The following is a 20,500-nucleotide window of genomic DNA, read 5'->3' on the forward strand; positions in this document are numbered from 1 at the left end:
AGAAACCCCGTGTCTACTAAAAATACAAAATTAGCCAGGCGTGGTGGCACATGCCTGTAGTCCCAGCTACTTGAGAGGCGGAGGTTGCGGTGAGCCGAGATAGCGCCATTGCACTCCAGCCTGGGCAGCAAGAGTGAAAGTCCGTCTCAAAAAAAAAAAGGTTTTTTGTAGAGATGAGGTCTCACTGTGTTGCCCAGGCTGGTCTTGAACTCACTCCTGGCCTCAAGCTGTCTTCCTGCTTTGGCCTCCCAAAGTGCTGGGATTATAGGCATGAGCCGTCACACCTGGCCTTAAATTTATTTTGATTCAGGGTTGCTGGCCATCAGAAGTCTATTTTGGTTGCTTGGTTGGTTGTGTTGTGTTATGTTTTGTTTTGTTTTGTTTTCCTTTTGCAAGAGTAACTTTTAATTTTATTCTTTGCATAGACTAATGTTAAAAAAGCCCTTTACATCATTCTTTTGCCATCTTTTATTTGGTAATGTAAATGAATGGAACAAAGAATTTTTTTTTTAGTATAGAAGTCTAGAAGCTTAAAAATGTCATCTTAGCCAGGCCTGCACCTGTAGTCCCAGCTACTTGCAGGATGCCTAGAGCCCAAGAGTTTGAGTTCAGCCTAGGCAACACAGCGAGACCCTGTCTCTTTAAAAAAAAAAAAAAAAAAAAACCCACCTCTGTTTTTACCTCTAATGTCAGTATTCACAGACATCATTTTGGAACAGTTAATAAAATGTGAAAATAAATTAGTGTAAAGTATTGACTACTTTAAAATCAGTATAGGCCAGGCACAGTGGCTCTCACCTGTAATCCCAGCACTTTGGGAGGCTAAGGCAGGCGGATCATTTGAGGTCAGGAGTTTGAGACCAGCCTAACCAGCATGATGAAACCCAGTCTGTAAGAAAAATACAAAAAAACTAGCCAGGCATGGTGGTGTGCACCTGTAGTCCCAGCTACTTAGGAGGTTGAGGCAGGAGAATCGCTTGAACCCGGGAGGTGGAGGTTGCAGTGAGCTGAGATTGTACCACTGCACTCCAGCCTGGATGACAGAGTGAGACTCCATCTCAAAAAAAATAAATAAAAATAAAAAATAAAATCAATATATAAACAGTTTAGACTTTGGTAATTATATAATTGCTTTTTTTTTTTTTTTAGAACAGTAAATGTCCTGAGGGAACAAAACCCATGCTAATATTTGCTGGTGATGATTTCGATGTAACAGAAGATTATAGAAGACTAAAAAGTCTTCTTATTGGTAAGTATTTCAGTATTTATTATCTTCAGGGTAGCTCAGGAAGGCAGTCTCAGACTCTCACTGGTGGCACTTTGCTACTTTAGGTTTGTAACTTCTTTTTTCTCTTATTTTAAAAATAATATTTGTATACTTAAAATAATGGAGTGCTTCACAAATTTGCATGCCATCCTTGCGCAGGGACCATGCTAATCTCTGTATGGTTCCAGTTTTAGTATATGTGCTGCCGAAGCGAGCACAACTTCTTTTTCCTCCTTTTTTTGGACCTTTCTCTTTTTTTTTTTTTTCCCTTACCAGCAGCAGGAAAGCACCTAAGTATCTCGGGAGAGTTAAAGCAGCTGTTGTACTGTGTAGATGATTATTTCTGGATGTGTTAGTAACTTAGGTATTACTTGTATAGTGTTTTATAAAATTCCTGCACCCATCTCCTGTCATTCCTAGCATCATTTAAAATTAAATTTAGAAAGTTGAGGGATTAAAATTTCAAGATTGTATGTATCACCGACTTCCAACTCAAAAACCTTAATTAGTTTTTCTGAGTTGAATATACAAGGCCTTTCACAGTATATAACCAATGTAGCTTGGCCTTCTTGATCTCCTATTGCCTTCTTTTTTTCCATTAGAAAGGGTTTATTGCCAATATATTATTCACATTTCTATTGTGTATTCTGATATTGCTCTTATTTATCCAGTTTCTACTATTCATTTAAGTGTCAGATCATCAAGTTTCTTTTCCAGGAAGCCCTCAGTGACCTTCCTGGCTCCTTTTTTTTTTTTTTTTTTTTTAAAAGATGGAGTCTTGCCCTGTTGCCCAGGCTGGAGCACAATGGTGTGATCTCAGCCCACTGCAACCTCCACCTCCCGGGTTCAAGCAATTCTCCTGCCTAAGCCTCCCGAGTAGCTGGGATTACAGGTGCTCGTCACCATGCTGGCTAATTTTTTTTGAGATGGAGTCTCGCTCTGTCGCCCAAGCTAGAGTGCAGTGGTGCGATCTCGGCTCACTGCAAGCTCCACCTCCCAGGTTCACACCGTTCTCCTTCCTCAGCCTCCCGAGTAGCTGAGACTACAGGCACCTGCCACCATGCCCAGCTAATTTTTGTATTTTTAGTAGAGATGGAGTTTCACTGTGTTAGCCAGGATGGTCTCAATCTCCTGACCTCGTGATCTGCCCGCCTCGCCCTCCCAAAGTGCTGGGATTGCAGGCGTGAGCCACCGCGCCAGGCCTAATTTTTTTTTTTTATTTTTAGTAGAGACGGGGTTTTGCCATGTTGGCCAGGCTGGTCTTGAACTCCTGACTTCAGGCGATCCACCCTCCTTGGCCGCCCAAAATGCTGGGATTACAGGCATGAGCCACTGTGACAGGCCCTGGCTCATTTTTACTTTATTACCATCATCATCCTAAGTGCCAGGCATATAGTAGGCACTTCATATACACTGCTTCATTCTAACAAGAACCTTGTGAGGTTGTTCTACAGATAACCCACACCTAGCGAACTATGCTAGTTCTAAATGATTTGTGTAATGAATATAAGGACTACATCCTTTTCTATTTTTTTCTCCTTTATGAGGCAAGTCGTGCTCTGATGCCCAGGCTGGAGTGCAGTAGCTCAATCATGGCTCACTGCAGCCTCAACCTCCCAGGCTCAAGTGATCCTCCTACCTTAGCCTCCTAAGTAGCTGGGACCATAGGCACATGCCATTTTGCCTGGCTAATTTTTAAAATTTTTTGTAAGATGGGGTCTCACTGTGTTGCCCAGGCTGGTCTTGAACTTCAGGGCTTAAGCAATCCTCCCACTTCAGCCCCTCAGAGTGCTGGGATTACAGGTGTGAGCCCCCACACCCAGCCTCCATGATTTTTAAAAGGTTATTAGTACTTAGCATTCTGCAATTATATTTGCCAGCTCTTTTATAACTCTGGAAAGTAATTTAATTTTCCAAGAGATTGGTACTAATTTAAAGGGTCTCGGGTCTGTCTTTCTGTCTCTCAATTTTTTTTTTTTTCTTTTTTTCTTTTTAGACAGCATCTTGCTCTGTCACCCAGGCTGGAGTGTACTGGTGTGATCACGTCTTACTGCAGCCTCGACCTCTTGGGCTCAAGCAGTCCTCTACCTCCTTTGCAGCTGGGACTACAGGTTCACACCACCATGCCCAGCTGATTTTTATTTTAATTTTTTGTAGAGATATGGGTCTCCCTATATTGCCCAGGCTGGTCTCAAACTCCTGAGCTCAAGCAATCCACCTGCCTCAGCTTTCCAAAGTGGTGAGATTACAGGCATGAGCCACCACACCTAGCTCTCTCCAATTTAAGAAAATCTTCTTACTGAATTTTTTGCTTCTTTTCCCTCATGGGGATTGAGAGATTCAGCTTTTCCTGCATAGTACACTGATACTCTCAAAGCAGCAGTCCTTTATGGTCCTATTTCACCTTAGTGTTGACAGCCGCGAGGCCTCCATCTGATGCTCAGTGGCCTTGTCTACTTTATTCCATTTGAGCTTTTCTTGCACCATGCTTACAAGCTTATGCTACACTTTTTGTTACCCTTGTTTTAAATTTTTATATACTTTGCTGTAGATCACTTTTGAAAAATTGATGGGGTATAAAATTAAGTTGTATGCACATGCTTTACAAATCTGAGCCCACCAAAAAAACTGTGACAAATACATTGCTTTCATTTCCCTTTTTGGGATTATTTATGGTCTTTATTGTCAGGATTATAATTTTTAGGGGAAAAAAAACCCGTCACCCATTCTTGGGATTATAATTTTTAGAATTTATTCCCGTATTAGTAATAGCTACTTTTTAAAAAAGAAACTAAGAACCACTATTATCTGTTTAATCTTTACAAAAGTTCTTGAGTTTGATGACATTCCCATTTCACAGATGGGAAAACAAACAGGGGCTCTGAGAAGTTAAATGAGAGCTATTAAGTAGGTAAGGCCAAGTTGAAACCCAACGCTTCCAAAGCCTGAGCTTTTCTTCCCCTACTGTCCATCTTGCCTGTGGTAAACATATTCCCGTGATCCCTTCTAGAATCTTTATAGGTTCTTATCCACATTTTCCATGAATTAAATTCATACATGAAAGACAATGACTAATATTTCCTTCTCTCAATATTATATATCCCAAATTATCAAGGGTATTTTTCTTCATTTCTTTTTTCTTTTTTTTTTTTTTTTTTGAGACATAGTCTCACTCTGTTGCCCTGGCATGATCTCAGCTCACTGCAACCTCCACTTCCCAGGGTCAAGCAATTCTCCTTCCTTAGCCTCCTTAGTACCTGGGACCACAGGTGCATGCCACCACACCCGGCTAATTTTTTATATTTTTAGTAAAGACTGGGTTTCACCATGTTGGCCAGGCTGGTCTTGAACTCCTGACCTCAAGTGATCTGCCTGCCCTAGCCTCCCCAAAGTGCTGAGATTATAGGTGTGATCCACCGTTGCTGGTCAAGGGTGTTTTTCCAGCCAAAATGTCAGCCAGATTTTCAGCTAAGATTTCCATTACTTGTACTCCATTGACCTAGATTTTCTGCCTTTTTCTCTTTCCCCTAGGTCTCCCATATAATTGTTTATTGTCAGTGAGGCAGATACTTATAATTTGTTACAACAGAGAGAGCTTTTGTTTGCATTTGTTTAAATGTTTTTTGTATTTTAATAAGCCCCACCTTCTCATTATTTTGTGCTTCCACTAGATGGCAGGAATGATCACATAATGCAGTGGTGAGGGGAAGGGAGTGAAAACCAAAAAGGAATCTGGACAGAAGCAGAAAGGTAGAAGAGGAACAGATTCAGACTATAGGGCACCAAGGGAAGTTGAGTTTTCAGTATAAATATGAAGTAAAACAACTGCTCTTTGGTTTATGTTGTGTGTTCAAATGAAATATCAGTAGGGAGCAAGAAATGTATGAAGGGCTTTCGTTTAGGAAGTTCCTTTTTTTTTTTTTTCTTAATTGACCAAAAAGAAAAGTTAACTTTTTTTCATGCAAGATACCCATTTTGTTCATTCTTAATTTGTTTACATCTTTTTTTTTCTTTTTTTCTTTTTTTGAGACAGGGTCTCACTCTGTTGCCCAGGCTGGAGTGCAGTGGCAAGATCATGGCTCACTGCTGTAGCCTCAACTTTCTGGTCTCAAGCAGTCCTCCTACCTCATTCCCCTCAGTAGCTGGGACCACAGGTACACGTCACCACGCCCAGCTAATTTTTTTTATTTCTTGTAGACATGAGGTCTTGCTGCATTGCTTGGGCTGGTCTCAGAGTCCTAGGCTCAAGCAGCCCTCCAGCCTCAGCCTCCCAAAGTTGGAGGTGTGAGCCAACATGCCTGGCCTAGTCTTCCCTTCTTAAATGGTAGCATATTATATATGTGTTTTTTTTTTTAAATTTGGAGTAGAGGAATTTTTAATTCTGATTTTCATTATACAGTTGAGAAAACTGAGGCCTGGACAGGTGAGTAGCTTTTCTAAGGTCATGCATTTACCAAGTGGCATATTAAAGTTTTGAACTTAGGTCTCTCCAAAGTACATGCTTTTATTTCTTATTTGTTTATTTTTTGAGATGGAGTCTCACTCTGTCACCCAGGCTGGAGTGCAATGGAGCAATCTCGGCTCACTGCAACCTCTGCATCAGCTGTTCAAGCGATTCTTCTGCCCCAGCCTCCTGAGTAGCTGGGATTACAGGCATTCACCACCATGCCTGGATAATTTTTGTATTTTTTGTAGGGACGGAGTTTCGCCATGTTCGTGAAGCTGGTCTCGAGCTCCTGGCCTCAGGTGATCCACTCATCTTGGCCTCCCAAAGTGCTGGGATTACAGGCATGAGCCACCCGTGCCCAGCCATGCTTTTATTTATACAGTATTATTATACTTTAGGTTATCAAGTTTATAAAGTTATTTATCATACTTCTTGGTCAAAATCCTAACAGTGTATATACCACTTGCATGAGGTCTTTCCCAACTAGAAATGGTCTTTCTCTCCTCAGAACTTCCAGAATGGTTTATACTGTTCTCCTTTTAATGTGCTACTTTAAATTGCAGTTGTTTGTATGTATTCATATCTACCTAGAATGCAGAGCCCCGATAGAAAAATGCTATATGTCATTTATCACTTTGCATAATAGGTGCTCTGGTACAATTTATTAAGTGAATGGATTCTTGCCAATGGTATTCATGTGTAAACAATACTCTGTTGTGTTCTAGCCAGAAAATATCATGCTGTTAAATGTATTTGCTTTCCGGTTACTAAGTACTACCATTTATGCCCTCCCGTTTCCATTCATTACTTGTTTGTGTTACCTTGATGATTTGCAAACTTTAGTGAAATTTCAGTTTGGCAGTTAAGAGAAAATGTTGTAATAAAAGGATGGCTGGTTAGAACTATTGGATACAGACTGAAAATCCTTTAGTCTTAGAAATTTTGACTTAATAAAGAGTACTTTTCCATGTGCTTATTATGTTCCTAAAGTTTTCTCCCAAAGCACAGATGTCCTGAAAATTTTGCATTATGAAAGTTGTTTCAGAGCAGACTGGAATGTACATATTTTGTTCCCCAGAAGTACTCTGACTTCAGTAATGCCACACCAATGAGTGAGCTTTATTAACTTGGCCGCTGAAGGAGAGTCAGGCTTTGGCAAAATCATGGGAAAGCTCTTTATTATGATATTTAGATTAAAATATCTTGAAAAGTACAAACTTGTTTTATAAAAATGTCCCAGGCCGGGCGTGGTGGCTCATGCTTGTAATCCCAGCACTTTGAGAGACCAAGGCAGGAGGAGTGCTTGAGTCTAGGAGTTCGAAACCAGCCTGGGCAACATAGTGAGACCCCATCCGTACATAATATATGTATAAATATATGTAGTATATGTACTTTTTTAAAATTAAAAATGTTCATTAGTTTTTTTTTTTTTTTTCTTGTTTGGGGGAGTAGAGAAGGGTGGTGTATAAATGTGCCTGCCCACTTGTGTTTGTTTTATACACGTTAATGCTGTGTTTTTTATTTTTTGGGGTTTTTTTTTTTTTTGAGACTGAGTCTCACACTGTCGCCCAGGCTGGAGTACAGTGGCGCGATCTCGGCTCACTGCAATCTCCGCCTCCCAGGTTCAAGTGATTCTCCTGCCTCAGCCTCCCAAGTAGCTAGGGAGGCACATGCCACCACACCTGGCTAATTTTTTGTAGTTTTAGTAGAGATAGGGTTTCACTGTGTTAGCCAGGATGGTCTTGATCTCCTGACCTCGTGATCTGCTCGCCTCGGCCTCCCGAAGTGCTGGGATTACAGGCATGAGCCACTGCGCCTGGCCTGTGATTTTCTTTTGGTTAAGCACAAGAAAGGAAAAGCAGACAACAAAAGATGTGTACACCTGTGCACATGGAGATAATCTGCATCTTATGGGCTAATGGGAAACAGGAAGGAAAATGCTAGGTGGCTACAGAATGGGACTAGAACAGAATTTCCCACTTACTACATCACCTGTCTTGGGCAGCTCTTCCTAAGCAAACTTGGATAAACTTTTATATAGACCTTTTATCTTAGCCAAATGTTATTCATGAATTTCCGTTTAGCCTCCTTGAGGTTCGATTTTCTCAGCTGTAAAATTAAGATATCACACTTGTTTTCCAAACTTCTTTCATAGCCAAGTCTGTGTAGTATCCTTAGCGTGCAGTTCACTGGAGATTTTCTTTTAATTGACTCCTCTTTTTAAGTTATTGTTTGAGACAGGGTTTTGCTCTGTCATTCTCACTGGAGTCCAGTGGTGGGATCAGCAATCCTCCCACCTTAGCCTCTCCAGTAGCTGGGACTACAACCTGGCTAATTTTTTATACTTTTAGTGGAGATGAGGTTTCACCATGTTGCCCAGCCTGGCCTCAAACTCCTGAGCTTAAGCAATTTGCCCGCCTCAGTCTCCCAAAGTGCTGGGATTACAGGCATGAGCCACTGTGCATGGCTGACTACTCTTTTTAAAAGGAAACTTTATGTCCCTATTGTAAATGGAGAATGGTACAGGATAAAATAAATAACGTAGTAAATTGTATCTGGCTTTGTATCATTAAAATGCTCTCATGTGCCACCGGTGGTATGATTACCACTTTGTGAGAAAAAAGCCTATCACTGATATGCAAGGTTCTTTTCTGGCATTAACAGTTTATAAAGTTTCTTATCCTTTGTTCATATAATCAAGATTTCTTATTAGAATTTTTTTCTTGTTGGCCTCCCTCATAGAAAAAAAAATTAAGGCTAATTTGATTTTAATAGTCAGTTTGAACAGCCATTTTTATAGAAATTTGCTATTTTCGTCTACCAGTAGATTAAAATTTTATGCTTTGATTTACATTTTTTAAAAGTTAGTATTTTTAATGGATATGATTTTTTGATGCTGAGCTGACTCAGAGGAAGAACTTCAAAACTGAAACATTAAATGTCTCAGTGAACTGAACACCAAAATACCAAAATAAAGTCATGAGATTAAATGCTTAAGGGGTGGGACCTTCAGACATTTTTCAGGAATCATTTTTTGTGCTTTTTTAGGTAAGTATTGGAGCAAAACTGTTTAGAGTGCAGTTCTTTGTAACTGAATTTTGCAAGTATTTGTTTTGTTTTGTTAATAATTTAATATGTGCTTTTAGATTTCTTCAGAGGCCCCACAGTATCAAATATCCGCCTGGCTGGATTAGAGTATGTTCTGCACTTCACTGCACTGAATGGGAAGATTTACTTTCGAAGCTATAAGTAAGTGCATTTCTTCACATATTTTCTTAATCCTCAGGGTTAGTGTTTAAAACTGTGTGACTGTTTTTTAGAGCCCAAACTTAGAATTGGTATCTGGCCAAAAGGTTTCTTGGAGAGTTGGCAGGATAGCAGTGGCAGCAGCTCTGTGCTGATCCTCAGTCCTTTGCCTCTGAAACCCTACTTTTCCAGTGCCCCAGAGCATCTGATGCTGCACTGTCGCTGAGCCAGGTGCACCAACCCTTCCTAGCTTTATGCAGCATCTCTTTATTGTTCTTGGTTGGATTTACAGCACTAAGCCACAAATCCTTGGCTAGGCAAAGCAAATCTCAAAACCCTAAGTCTTAACAATTGAGTCTAAAAGGAATAAGAAGATTCAGTGGCTAGATTCATTTCACTCTGTCTCTCTAGCCTAGGCCTTCTACCCCTACCACAATATAAATACAAATCTTAAGCAGGCCAAGCATGGTGGCTCACACCTGTAATCCCAGCACTTTGGGAGGCTGAGGCAGGCAGATCACTTGAGGCCAGGAGTTCAAGACCAGCCTGGCCAACATGACGAAACCCCATCTCTACTAAAAAAAACCAGAAAAATTAGCCCAGCGTGGTGGCACATGCCTGTAGTTCCAGCTGCTCAGAAGGCTGAGGCACAAAAATCGCTTGAACCTGGGAGGTGGAAGTTGCAGTGAGCCATGATTGTGCCACTGCACTCCAGCCTAGGCAACAGAGTGAGGGCCCTGTCTCAAAAAAAAAAATACTCTTAAGCAGATTCTATGTTTATTAAAGAGTTAATGACATGCTGTAATTGTGGTTCTTGAGATAAGTGTGTGACTTCTCTTTTTTAAGGCGTTGGTACTGGCTGACAGAGCCCACAGTTTCCTAAAGAATACACTGACTCCCATAAATTGCCTTTCTCTGTACATTGAGTTTAGACTTTGCTGTACATTTTGAGCTATGGTGTGGCTGGTGTTGCAGCCTGAGAGCTGACAGCTTGGTGTTGACAGTGTCTTCTGTACAGTAGTGTTGTTTGTCCAACCATTTGTATCTAGCATTTCGTACATGGTTTTTGTTTTCCTTCACAATGAAAATACATGACTGACCAGCTTTATGTCCTATGAATGTCCAAATGAAACTTAAATATTCACCTTTTAGCTGATAATTTCCATCTTGGGCTCAACTGTATTAAATCAGAGACATTTAGTTCTTTTTCTCCATATGATTAATACCACCACTTCTGTTTTTCTATTTTCCTCTCACTAAAAATAAAATAATAAGGCAAAATGCAGTAAAATACCCAATGATCATAAGATGTAATTAGAGACTTTATAGTAATTTTTAGCTGGTTAAGATTGAAAGCCCCTTAAGTCTCCTGTTTGAGTTTCCATATGTGATTTGGGAGCTTCTAAGTATGTATTATACTATACAGTAGATGACTGTTATTTAGAGAACAAGAAATAAAAGATGAAAAATCACTAATATAAAAAAGTACTCAGGACGGACATGGTGGCTCATGCCTGTAATCCCAGAACTTTGGGAGGCCGAGGTGGGTGGATTGCTCGAGGCCAGGAGTTCAAGACCAGCCTGGCCAACACAGCGAAACCCGTCTCTACTAAAAATACAAAAATTAGCTGGACATGGTGGCACTGGCCTCCATGCTACTTAGGAGGCTGAGGCAGGACAATTGAGCCCAGGACGCAGAGGTTGCAGAGAGTGGGCGCATCACTTGAGGAGTTCAAGACCAGCCTGGCCAACATGGAGAAACCCTGTCTCTATTAAAAAATACAAAAATTAGCTGGGTATGGTGGTGCACGCCTGTAATCCCAGCTACTTGGGAGGCTGTGGCATGAGAATTACTTGAGCCTGGGCCACATGCCTATAATCCCAGCTACTCAGGCGGCTGTGGCACAAGAATTGCTTCAGCTTGGGAGGCAGAGGTTGCAATGAGCTGATATCGTGCCACTGCACTCCAGCCTAGGCAACAGAGTGAGACTGTCTGAAAAAAACAAAACAAAACAAAACTTATGTTGGCTGGACACCTGTAATCCTAGCACATGGGAGGCTGAGGCAGGTGGATCACCTGAGGTCAGTAGTTCCAGACCAGCCTGGCCAACGTGGCGTAACACCGTCGCTACTAAAAATACAAAAATTAGTCAGGCATGGTGGTAGGCGCCTGTAATCCTAGCTACTCGGGAGGCTGAGGCTGGAGAATTGTTTGAACCCGGGAGACAGAGGTTGCAGTGAGCCGAGATCATGCCATTGCACTCCAGCCTGGGCAACAAGAGTGAAACTCCATCTCAGACATAATAAAATAAAATAAAAATTGTATAAAATTACCTTCAGGCTATGTATATAAACTGTATATGAAACATAAATGAATTTTGTGTTTAGACTTGGGTCTCATCCCCAAGATATCTCTATACGTTTGCAAGTATTTCAAACTCTGAAAAAAAAACAGAAATCCGGAACACCTTTCTTTTCTTTCTTTTTTTTTTTTTTGAGACGGAGTCTCGCTATGTTGCCCAGGCTGGAGTGCAGTGATGCATTCTCAGCTCACTTCAGCCTCTGCCTCCCGGGTTCACGCCGTTCTCCTGCCTCAGCCTCCCAAGTAGCTGGAACTACTGGCACCCGCCACCATGCCCGGCTAATTTTATTTTTGTATTTTTAGTAGAGACGGGATTTCACCATGTTAGTCAGGATGGTCTCGATCTCCTGACCTCGTGATCTACCCGCCTTGGCCTCGCAAAGTGCTGAGATTACAGGCATGAGCCACTGCGCCCGACCTGGAACACTTCTTTTTTTGAGACAGGATCTTGCTGTTGCCCAGGCTGGAGTACAGTGGCATAATCTCAGCTCACTGCAACCTCTGCCTCCCGCATTCAAGCGATTCTCCTGCCTCAGGTGGGTATGTATGCCCTCTGTGTTAAACATAGAGGGGATACAAGGGAGATAAAAATATAACGATAAAAAATCGTTGAGAGTAAGAAATGAATAATAACAGTAGCCTAAAACTCTTCTGTGTTGAACAGTTTCACAGAAAGTATTCACTTGTATTTAGTGAAAAGGGTTTATTTGTAAAGAAAGATACAGAGAAAATAAAACAAAATAGAGAATTATCAAGTCAGACTTTAGAACAAGAATAAACTGGCCCAGCGTGGTGGCTCATGCCTGTAATCCAGCACTTTGGGAGGCCAAGATGGGTGGATCACCTGAGGTCAGGAGTTTGAGACCAGCCTGGCCAACATGGTGAAACCCTGTCTCTACTAAAAACATAAAAATTAGCCGGGCAACATGGTGTGCACCTGTAATCTCAGCTACTCAGGAGGCTGATGCAGGAGAACCCGGGAGGCAGAGGTTGCAGTGAGCCAAGATCGCACCACTGCACTCCAGCCTGGGTGACAGCGAGACTCCATTTCAAAAAAAAAAAAAAAAAAAAGAATAAACTAGCAGTAAGGCCAGGCACGGTGGCTCATCCCTGTAATCCCAGCAGCACTTTGGGAGACTGAGGTGGGCAGATCCCGAGGTCAGGAGATCGAGACCATCCTGGCTAGCACGGTGAAACATCATCTATACTAAAAATACAAAAAATTAGCTGGACATGGTGGCGCATGCCTGTAATCCCAGCTATTCAGGGGGCCAAGGCAGGAGAATTGCTTGAACCACGGAGTCGCAGATTGCAGCGAGCCTAGATTGTGCCACAGCACTCCAGCCTGGTGACAGAGCAGGACTCTGTGTCAAAAAAATAAAAACAAAAATAAAAAACTAGCAGTGTAACTATAATACATAGATCCACCAAAAATCCGATTGCTAGAATCACTTTTACACTAGCATGACATCTTTCATAATGAAAAAAAAGTTTGAATTTTTAAAATCAGAGACCCTAGTATGTAATTTTGATCACTAGATGTTCCATATGTGCCTTGTAATACTTGTTAGCTATTAATTTGAAATAAAAAATGGACAGTGTGATTGAGAGTGAGCTGCTACTTGAAAGAATCACTAAACATGTGGATCAGCTTAGCTTCCAGAGGCTGTGCCACACTTGGGGAGCATTGAGGATGGGAGGAAGGGGTGGTCCAGGGATTCAGCATCACCTCTGAGCCTACTGACCTGGCTCTGAGCTGGGCTCAGCCACGTGACATGGGCAGGTCACCACTTCTCAGGGTCTTTGTTTCTTCCTCTGCAAACTATAGCAATACCATTTAGATAATTCTGAGGTCCCCCTAAGATTGACAGTACTGCTTTATAAGAGTAAAGAGGTACTCATAGATGGGCATATATACCAGAAAGTATGTCTGACTTAACTTGGCTCCCCAGGCATTCTTTGGGCTAGCTATACTGTGGAACCCTTTCCCTCGCTCTTACTGCAAATTAGCCCTTATGCAATTTGAAAATGGTAATATTTAATATTCACACACTTTATTTGTGAAGATTGATGAGGTTTATAAAATGGTTTTGAGCTTTTTGGATGAAAGGAACTCTAAACAGGAAATTATATTAATATAACCTTTAACATGATCTTTTGGGTGAATAAATCATAGTGTTATTGACCACTGTTCCTATACATCCTATAGTAATTATTCCTTGTATGTGAGTGACTATTTATATCCGTTGGGAAATTTTATTCACTATGGAGTCAGAGCCGTTAATATGAAACAAAATCGTTAGTAATGCCACATATGCCTTTGCACAATGGTTAGGCCTTATGGGGGGAAAATATGCAAAACAAAGTGGTAGCATACTTTGAAAAGCAAACACAACATTCTAATAGAGGAGTTTACTTAATGAAAACAGACTTTCAGCCAGAGAAGTGTATGAGAGGGAGAAAAATGAGGAAATTACAATTTGAACAGTAGTGGTAATGTCACTCTTCCTCAAGAAATAGACAAATAATATTTAAAAATATGTAGAAATTACCAGTTAGCATATCTACCAGCTTGAGCCCATCTGAGAGAGAAAGAATTGGGTTCTGTTTGCAGATAACTAAAAGCTGGAGAATATTTCCTTAAATCAGTTTGATCTTCCAGTAAACATACTCACTGAAATGATTAAGATCAGATCATCTACACAGAAAAGTATGACATTGTACTTAATTCTTTAATGAAATAGCAACATAGGTAATTATACATAGTTATTTGGAAATCTTAATTTTATGTACCACTCAATTCATTAGGACGCTTGTGTGAATAAAAAGGCACAATATTAAATTATTATATGCACCCTGAAACTATGTACATCTATTATGCATCAATTTTAAAAATTATTTTTAGTTAATTAAAAGGTGCTTCAGTTAATTAAAAGGTGCTTTTGGCAGTGTATAGTAGTACTTGGGTGATTTGAATCTATCGGATATGCCATGAGCTGTTTTGAATTGACAAGTTTTCTAACTAGCTGAAAATTAGCAGTTTTAAGTGGAAGAAAAAATTTTAGTTGAAAATTAAAATACATGTCCCTGATTTCTTTTTTCGTTTGTTTGTTTTTGAGACGGAGTCTCGCCCTGTCGCCCAGACTGGAGTGCAGTGGCGCAATCTCGGCTCACTGCAACCTCCGCCTCCCGGGTTTAAGCGATTCTCCTGCCTCACCCTCCCGAGTAGCTGGGACTACAGGCATGTGCCACCACGCCTGGCTAATTTTTTGTGTCTTTAGTAGAGATGAGGTTTCACCATGTTGGCCAGCTGGTCTGGAGCTCCTGACCTCAGGTGATCTGCCTGCCTTAGCCTCCCAAAGTGCTGGGACTACAGGCGTGAGCCACCGCGCCTGGCTGCTCCACCATCACTTTATCCTGCCTGTATTCCCCAGTTCTCCTCCACCAGTGTTTCCAGATCCAGAGCTGTTTAGACATAGGGTATTCAGAAAGTTGTGGTTTTGTTATTTTAAGATTTTAAAGTTCACTTCAATGTAAGGAAGTTAGTAAATGTCTGTGCCATGAGGAAAAGTTGATTCTGAATGGGTTGGTTTAACTCCTACAGTCTTAGATAAGAACTTGTTAATCGTATAAACATACTGTTTCAAAGAAAAAGCCAATTATAATTACTTTTATACATACATAAATCTATGAGTAAGATGAAGAAGTCAAATCAAAGGATTTTATTTCATTTCTGAGAATAATTTTGTATCTCACTTGCGGTTTCTCAATAATATTGTGTAATTTTATTTCTGATTTTTAAAAATAAGCAAACTGCCCTTGACCTCAAAGGGAAAAAAAAAATTTAATTTGATATTTGTGTGACCCTTTAGCTCAAAAAGGGATAAATGACTTGTAAAGAAAAGCCGGGTGTGGTGGCTCATGCCTGTAATCCCAGCACTTTGGGAGGCCGAGGCAGGCGGATCATGAGGTCAGGAGAGCGAGACCATCCTGGCTAACACAGTGAAACCCCATCTCTACTAAAAATACAAAAAATTAGCCAGGTGTGGTGGTGGGTGCCTGTAGTCCCAGCTACTCGGGAGGCTGAGGCAGGAGAATGGCGTGAACCTGGGAGGTGGAGCTTGCAGTGAGCCAAGATCGCGCCACTGCACTCCAGCCTGGGTGACAGAGCGAGACTCCATCTCAAAAAAAAAAAATTTATAAAAGAAAATGTGAACCAAAGGATACACTTGGCTTGAATAGTATGAAGTATTTAAGTAAGTCTTTCTAAACATTTTATATCATTTAATGGAATTGTAAATCCCCTGAACAAAAAATATTTGGTGGAGAGGACTTTTATGAAAGTCAAAGCAACATTTCTTTTTACCTATTTCCTAAAGGTTGCTGTTGAAGAAATCTGGTTGCAGAACACCACGGATTGAATTGGAAGAGATGGGACCCTCATTGGATCTGGTTCTGAGGAGGACACACCTGGCATCGGATGACCTTTATAAATTATCTATGAAAATGCCAAAAGCTCTCAAGGTATATAACTTAGAGCTTGGTACCATATTTATTTGTATTTTCTACTTTAATCCTTTTTCTTTCCAAAAAGAATTTGTGGCATATTATATTAAAAGACAAGGACAGGCCAGGCGCGGTGGCTCACGCCTGTAATCCCAGCACTTTGGGAGGCCGAGGTGGGTGGATCACAAGGTCAGGAGATCGAGACCATCCTGGCTAATACAGTGAAACCCCGTCTCTATGAAAAATACAAAAAATTAGCCGGGCGTGGTAGCAGGCGCCTGTAGTCCCAGCTACTTGGGAGGCTGAGGCAGGAGAATGGCGTGAACCAGGGAGGTGGAGCTTGCAGTGAGCAGAGATCGCGCCACTGCACTCCAGCCTGGGTGACAGAGCGAGCCAAAAAAAAAAAAAAAAAAAAAACACAAGGACATACATAAAGAGATCAATACAATAGATTAAACTAGGACTCACGGAGCCAGGAAAAGGAGAGAACCAAATAAGCCAACAATAAGGGATAATAAAAGAGTTGCAAAACCTAGACATGAGGTTTGGCTAAGTGCCTTCTGATAGTCAAGACTGCTGTTTTCAGCAAAAGAAAGAGAGTTGTTTGGTACACTGTAAAGGCTAAGGATTTAGAGTACAGGGTATATAAACCATATGTGCATAAAATGTGTTTTGACTTTTTAAGTAGTTTTAAAAGACAAGAAGAAATGTAATCTCTAAAATGCCAATAGAAATTGAAACGATAGTCACAACTCCTTAAGCTAAACACAGGATATTTTCTTGATGTGTGACAGTGGTTAGTGTAGTTTATAGTTTTGTTTTTCAAAGTGTGGCCTGACAGTTTACCTGGGAATTGTGCAGAATATCAGGCCCTACCCTAGACATACTGAATTAGGATCTGTATTTTAGCAAGATCCCAAGTGATTTGTATGCACACTTAAGTTTGAGGAGAAAAGGGTATAGGGCTATATATACTGTGTCACTGGAGGGGCAGGCACTAAAGGAAATTGCTACTAAGATAGTTGTTACAGACTAGGTTTTTACTGGCTCATTATAGTAGAAGGCCATTAAATATATACATATTCTTTTATCGTAGCCAAAGAAGAAGAAAAATATTTCCCATGATACTTTTGGTACAACTTATGGAAGGATTCATATGCAGAAGCAAGACCTAAGCAAACTACAAACCAGGAAAATGAAGGGGTTGAAGAAGCGACCTGCAGAAAGGATAACAGAAGACCACGAGAAAAAGTCAAAAAGAATTAAAAAAAATTGATGGAACTTAGCCAGCCACTACTGTTTCATTGTGTTCTACTTAAGAGAATTATCAAGCATCAGTCCATTCAGAGTTTCTTATAAGATCTTATTATATATTTTTATAACATGATAATTTTACGATATATTATTATGAACAGTAATATACTAGTATTAAGTGTAAAGTAAGCCTTTTATTTGAGACATTACACCCTGGTGTGCCATTTTCTCTTGTGATATCCCCTGCCCTCCACAAATTCTTCTTTCTCATTGGGTGGATGGATGGGTGAGGAGGGATCTCCATAACCACTGGGATTTTTTTGAATTTCTGGCCTTAGCTAAAGAAAGCCACAGAAAGCAGGACCCGCAGGAGCTGTGTAGACACTCTCAGTATGAATTACCTGGAAAGTTAACCTCCTCTCCCAACATGGATCTACATTCTGATTTTTATTTTCTACTTTTCTTTTATTTTGCCTGAAATCCTACTAGTTGACATTTGAGATTTTAAGCTTTGTGGCTGAAAATATATAGATCTCTGAGAGGGATGTCTGCTATCTGATTATTGATAAATTACACTACTGTTGATTGTTTTAAGAGATTCTACTACTAAGTAGAGCCCACCCCACTTCTCTGAGAGGAAACCTGTGTTTTTTGGTTGGTTTGTTTTTAAGAGATGGGGTCTTGTTCTGTCACCTAGGGTGGAGTGCAGTGGCACAATCACAGCTAACTGCAGCCCTGAACTCCTGGGCTTAAGTAATCCTCCCGCCTGAGCCTCTTACGTAGCTGGGATTAACAGGCATGAGCCACTGAGCCCTACTTTTTTTTTTTTAAAGCAATGAGGTCTTGCTGTGTTGCCCAGGCTGGACTCAAATTCCTGGGCTCAAGTGATCCTCCCACCTCACCTTCCTGAGCAGCTGGAACTACAGATGTTAGTCCACTGCACCTGGCAGAAAAGAAGTTTTGATAGGGGCAGAAATGAAAAAGGAGAAAACAGGTGAGTTTTAAGGTGCAGGGCACTTTAGGGTACTGGGTAGCCCTAGGTAGCTAAAGGTTACATGAAGGCCCTGGGTGTTTGCAGATGGTGTAGAAGCCAGCCAAAGCCTAACTACTTGTTTTGAAAGTTTCTTGAAGACAGGCCTTGTGCCTAGGAAAACAGAAGTTTTCTACTTCCTTCTACTAGTATTGCATACTTGTTTTTCTGGAATAGGGTGTTAAGTTCCTTGATTCAGTCCTTGACAAGGAATCTCCTTTACACAAGTGCCAGTTATGTTGTAAAGGTACAGACATACGCAAATCATAATTTGTTACATGAAGTACCAGTGCTTTAGTTTTTGTTGTTTTTTGAGACAGAGTCTCGCTCTGTCGCTCAGGCTGGAGTGCAGTGGCGCGATTTCAGTTCACTGCAACCTCCACCTGCCAGGTTCAAGCGATTCTTCTGCCTCAGCCTCCCGAGTAGCTGGGATTACAGGCACCCACCACCACGCCTGGCTGATTTTTTGTAGAGACAGGGTTTCACTTCAATTCCATGTTAGAGAGCTCCGTGCCTGTGTATACATGCATTTATGTAAGCTTGCTCAGCTACAGATCAACAATGCTGGCACTAAGCAAAAGTTCGAGCCTCAGCTTTACCTTCTACCCTTTCCCTTCTCTTTTGAATCCATTCCTTAGCTTTCCCTAGTCCTCTCCAGATAGCTGTTACTCTCCTCTTGCCAGAAAAATGAAGGAGCTGGTATCATTTATACTTTTTGTTTGATTATACGTTTAACCAAAGACCATACATCTGAATCAGACATTTGCACTTTATATCTAAATGAGAAGAAGGGGCTCAGATAAGTTGTTTGCTGCCATCTGGAGGTAGATGGACAATAGCTGAGAAGGGGAGCCATGAAAAGAACATCAGGAGTGATGGATGCATAGTCCTTCCCCAAAGCCTCGCTCGTCACTGGTAGGAGGTAAAGCAGTGGGTCCTCCTCACCAGCCGCTTACGGGACCCTGCCATGCCTGGACCCCTCTATCAGGAAGACCTACCCCAGCACTACTGGAAAATCAGCCAATCTTAACCCAAAGATGGCCATGTTTTCTGTATGTGAGATGTCTTAAGGGTGTTTTTGTTTGTTTTAATCAGTAGCCCTCTTGTTTGAGATTTGGCAATACATTTCTGTTTTATAGGTAATTTCTGTGTCTGATGGTAGAGGATCTAATAAGTATTGGAATGCTTCCTATTTGCTGATAGAAATACCAAATAGTATTATTGAAGTCTAACAAAGACTTTTTGTTGAGAACACCTTGTAGTGTTGTACTATCTGGAACTCTTGAGCTGCCATTTATATCACTTTTTGTGGAGAGCACATCTTGATTTTCAGTTGTCCTTACTTTAGAATACAACATACATAAATTGGAGACTATGTATTCATTTCAATGGAGGTGGTAAATTGCCTGTTTTAAGTTTTACTTAATGTTGGGTTTTGGTAGATGAGGAAAGCAGTTTGGTTATTTGTTTTGTTTTAAATACCAAACTTCTTATATTTTTTCTGGAATATTAATACTATTACCAAGCTATTATTTCATGGAATTTGGGTTTCTTTTTTTTTGTTTTTTTAAACTTAAGTGCTGTTTGTTTTCTTGGTTATTGAACATAATCCAAAGTAGAGATGTTATTACTCAATTCAAGAAAAGAAAGGGCTAGTAAAACTTAACTTCAAGTCAGTTTTCATTTATCTGATTAGCTACTTACATGATCTCTCCTTCCTTTCCTTTTTATGTTTAGCTACTTAAGGCTAAAAATGGAAGGCTTCAAAATGGAAGAAGTTAAAACTACTAAACCCATTGCTAAGATCTGAACAACAAAGGAAGGTTTGCTTTTATTGAATTTCAGAAATTGGTGCTTTGTCCACCATAAAATTAAGAGACAGTGCAAAAAATACGGGCTTCATTATGTTTTTAATGCACTTTTACTTAGAAATAGTCAAAACATAACTGCATTTAAGACAAATGCATCCTAGCGTATATACGTTATGAAATTGTAGAGAATACTGTTTCATATTCATTGAAAGAAGCTATTCTGAAAAAGAAGATGAAATGGGCTTGCTTACTTGAGGTATATGCTAGCTGTGAAAAGAAAGTCAGCTTGCATTTAGATGTTAATTGTTTGTCTCTCATATCAACAACTCGAGTTGCTCAAGTTTAAAAACAGCAAGGATGTCATTGTGTTTCTCGTATCATTCAGAGTGTGCCAGTTAGACCATGTTAGGAATTTTAACTTTGCCATCATTGAATTGAAGCTATTCTGCACTCTTTTTCCATTTCAGAGCTCTTTGGAAAAAAGTTTTTATTATTATTTTTTTGGAGACAGAGTCTTGCTCTGTTGCCCAGGCTGGAATGCAGTGATGCGATCTCAGCTCACTGCAACTGCCGCCTC

The 20,500-nt window shown here is 40.5% G+C and overlaps 1 protein-coding gene and 1 non-coding gene across 2 annotated transcripts in view; one reads left to right on the forward strand and one right to left on the reverse strand.

Annotated features, from left to right (window-relative positions):
- RPF2 (ribosome production factor 2 homolog) overlaps positions 1-19,482 on the forward strand; it is a 45,134-nt gene extending 25,652 nt beyond the window's left edge. The window contains exons 7-10 of the mRNA XM_031012556.3: positions 1,150-1,249; positions 8,861-8,963; positions 15,702-15,846; positions 16,925-19,482. Of these exons, the coding sequence (XP_030868416.1) occupies positions 1,150-1,249; positions 8,861-8,963; positions 15,702-15,846; positions 16,925-17,104 (528 nt within the window). The 3' untranslated portion in view covers positions 17,105-19,482. The remainder of the gene's footprint in view (positions 1-1,149; positions 1,250-8,860; positions 8,964-15,701; positions 15,847-16,924) is intronic.
- On the reverse strand, positions 1,382-1,485 carry LOC115935071 (U6 spliceosomal RNA). The gene has a single exon (XR_004070786.1). It is a non-coding gene; the product is annotated as a U6 spliceosomal RNA (small nuclear RNA).
- Positions 19,483-20,500: the final 1,018 nt, after the last annotated feature.

The sequence above is a fragment of the Gorilla gorilla genome, chromosome 5, assembly GCF_029281585.2.
Source record: "Gorilla gorilla gorilla isolate KB3781 chromosome 5, NHGRI_mGorGor1-v2.1_pri, whole genome shotgun sequence".
Taxonomy (NCBI): Eukaryota; Metazoa; Chordata; class Mammalia; order Primates; family Hominidae; genus Gorilla; species Gorilla gorilla.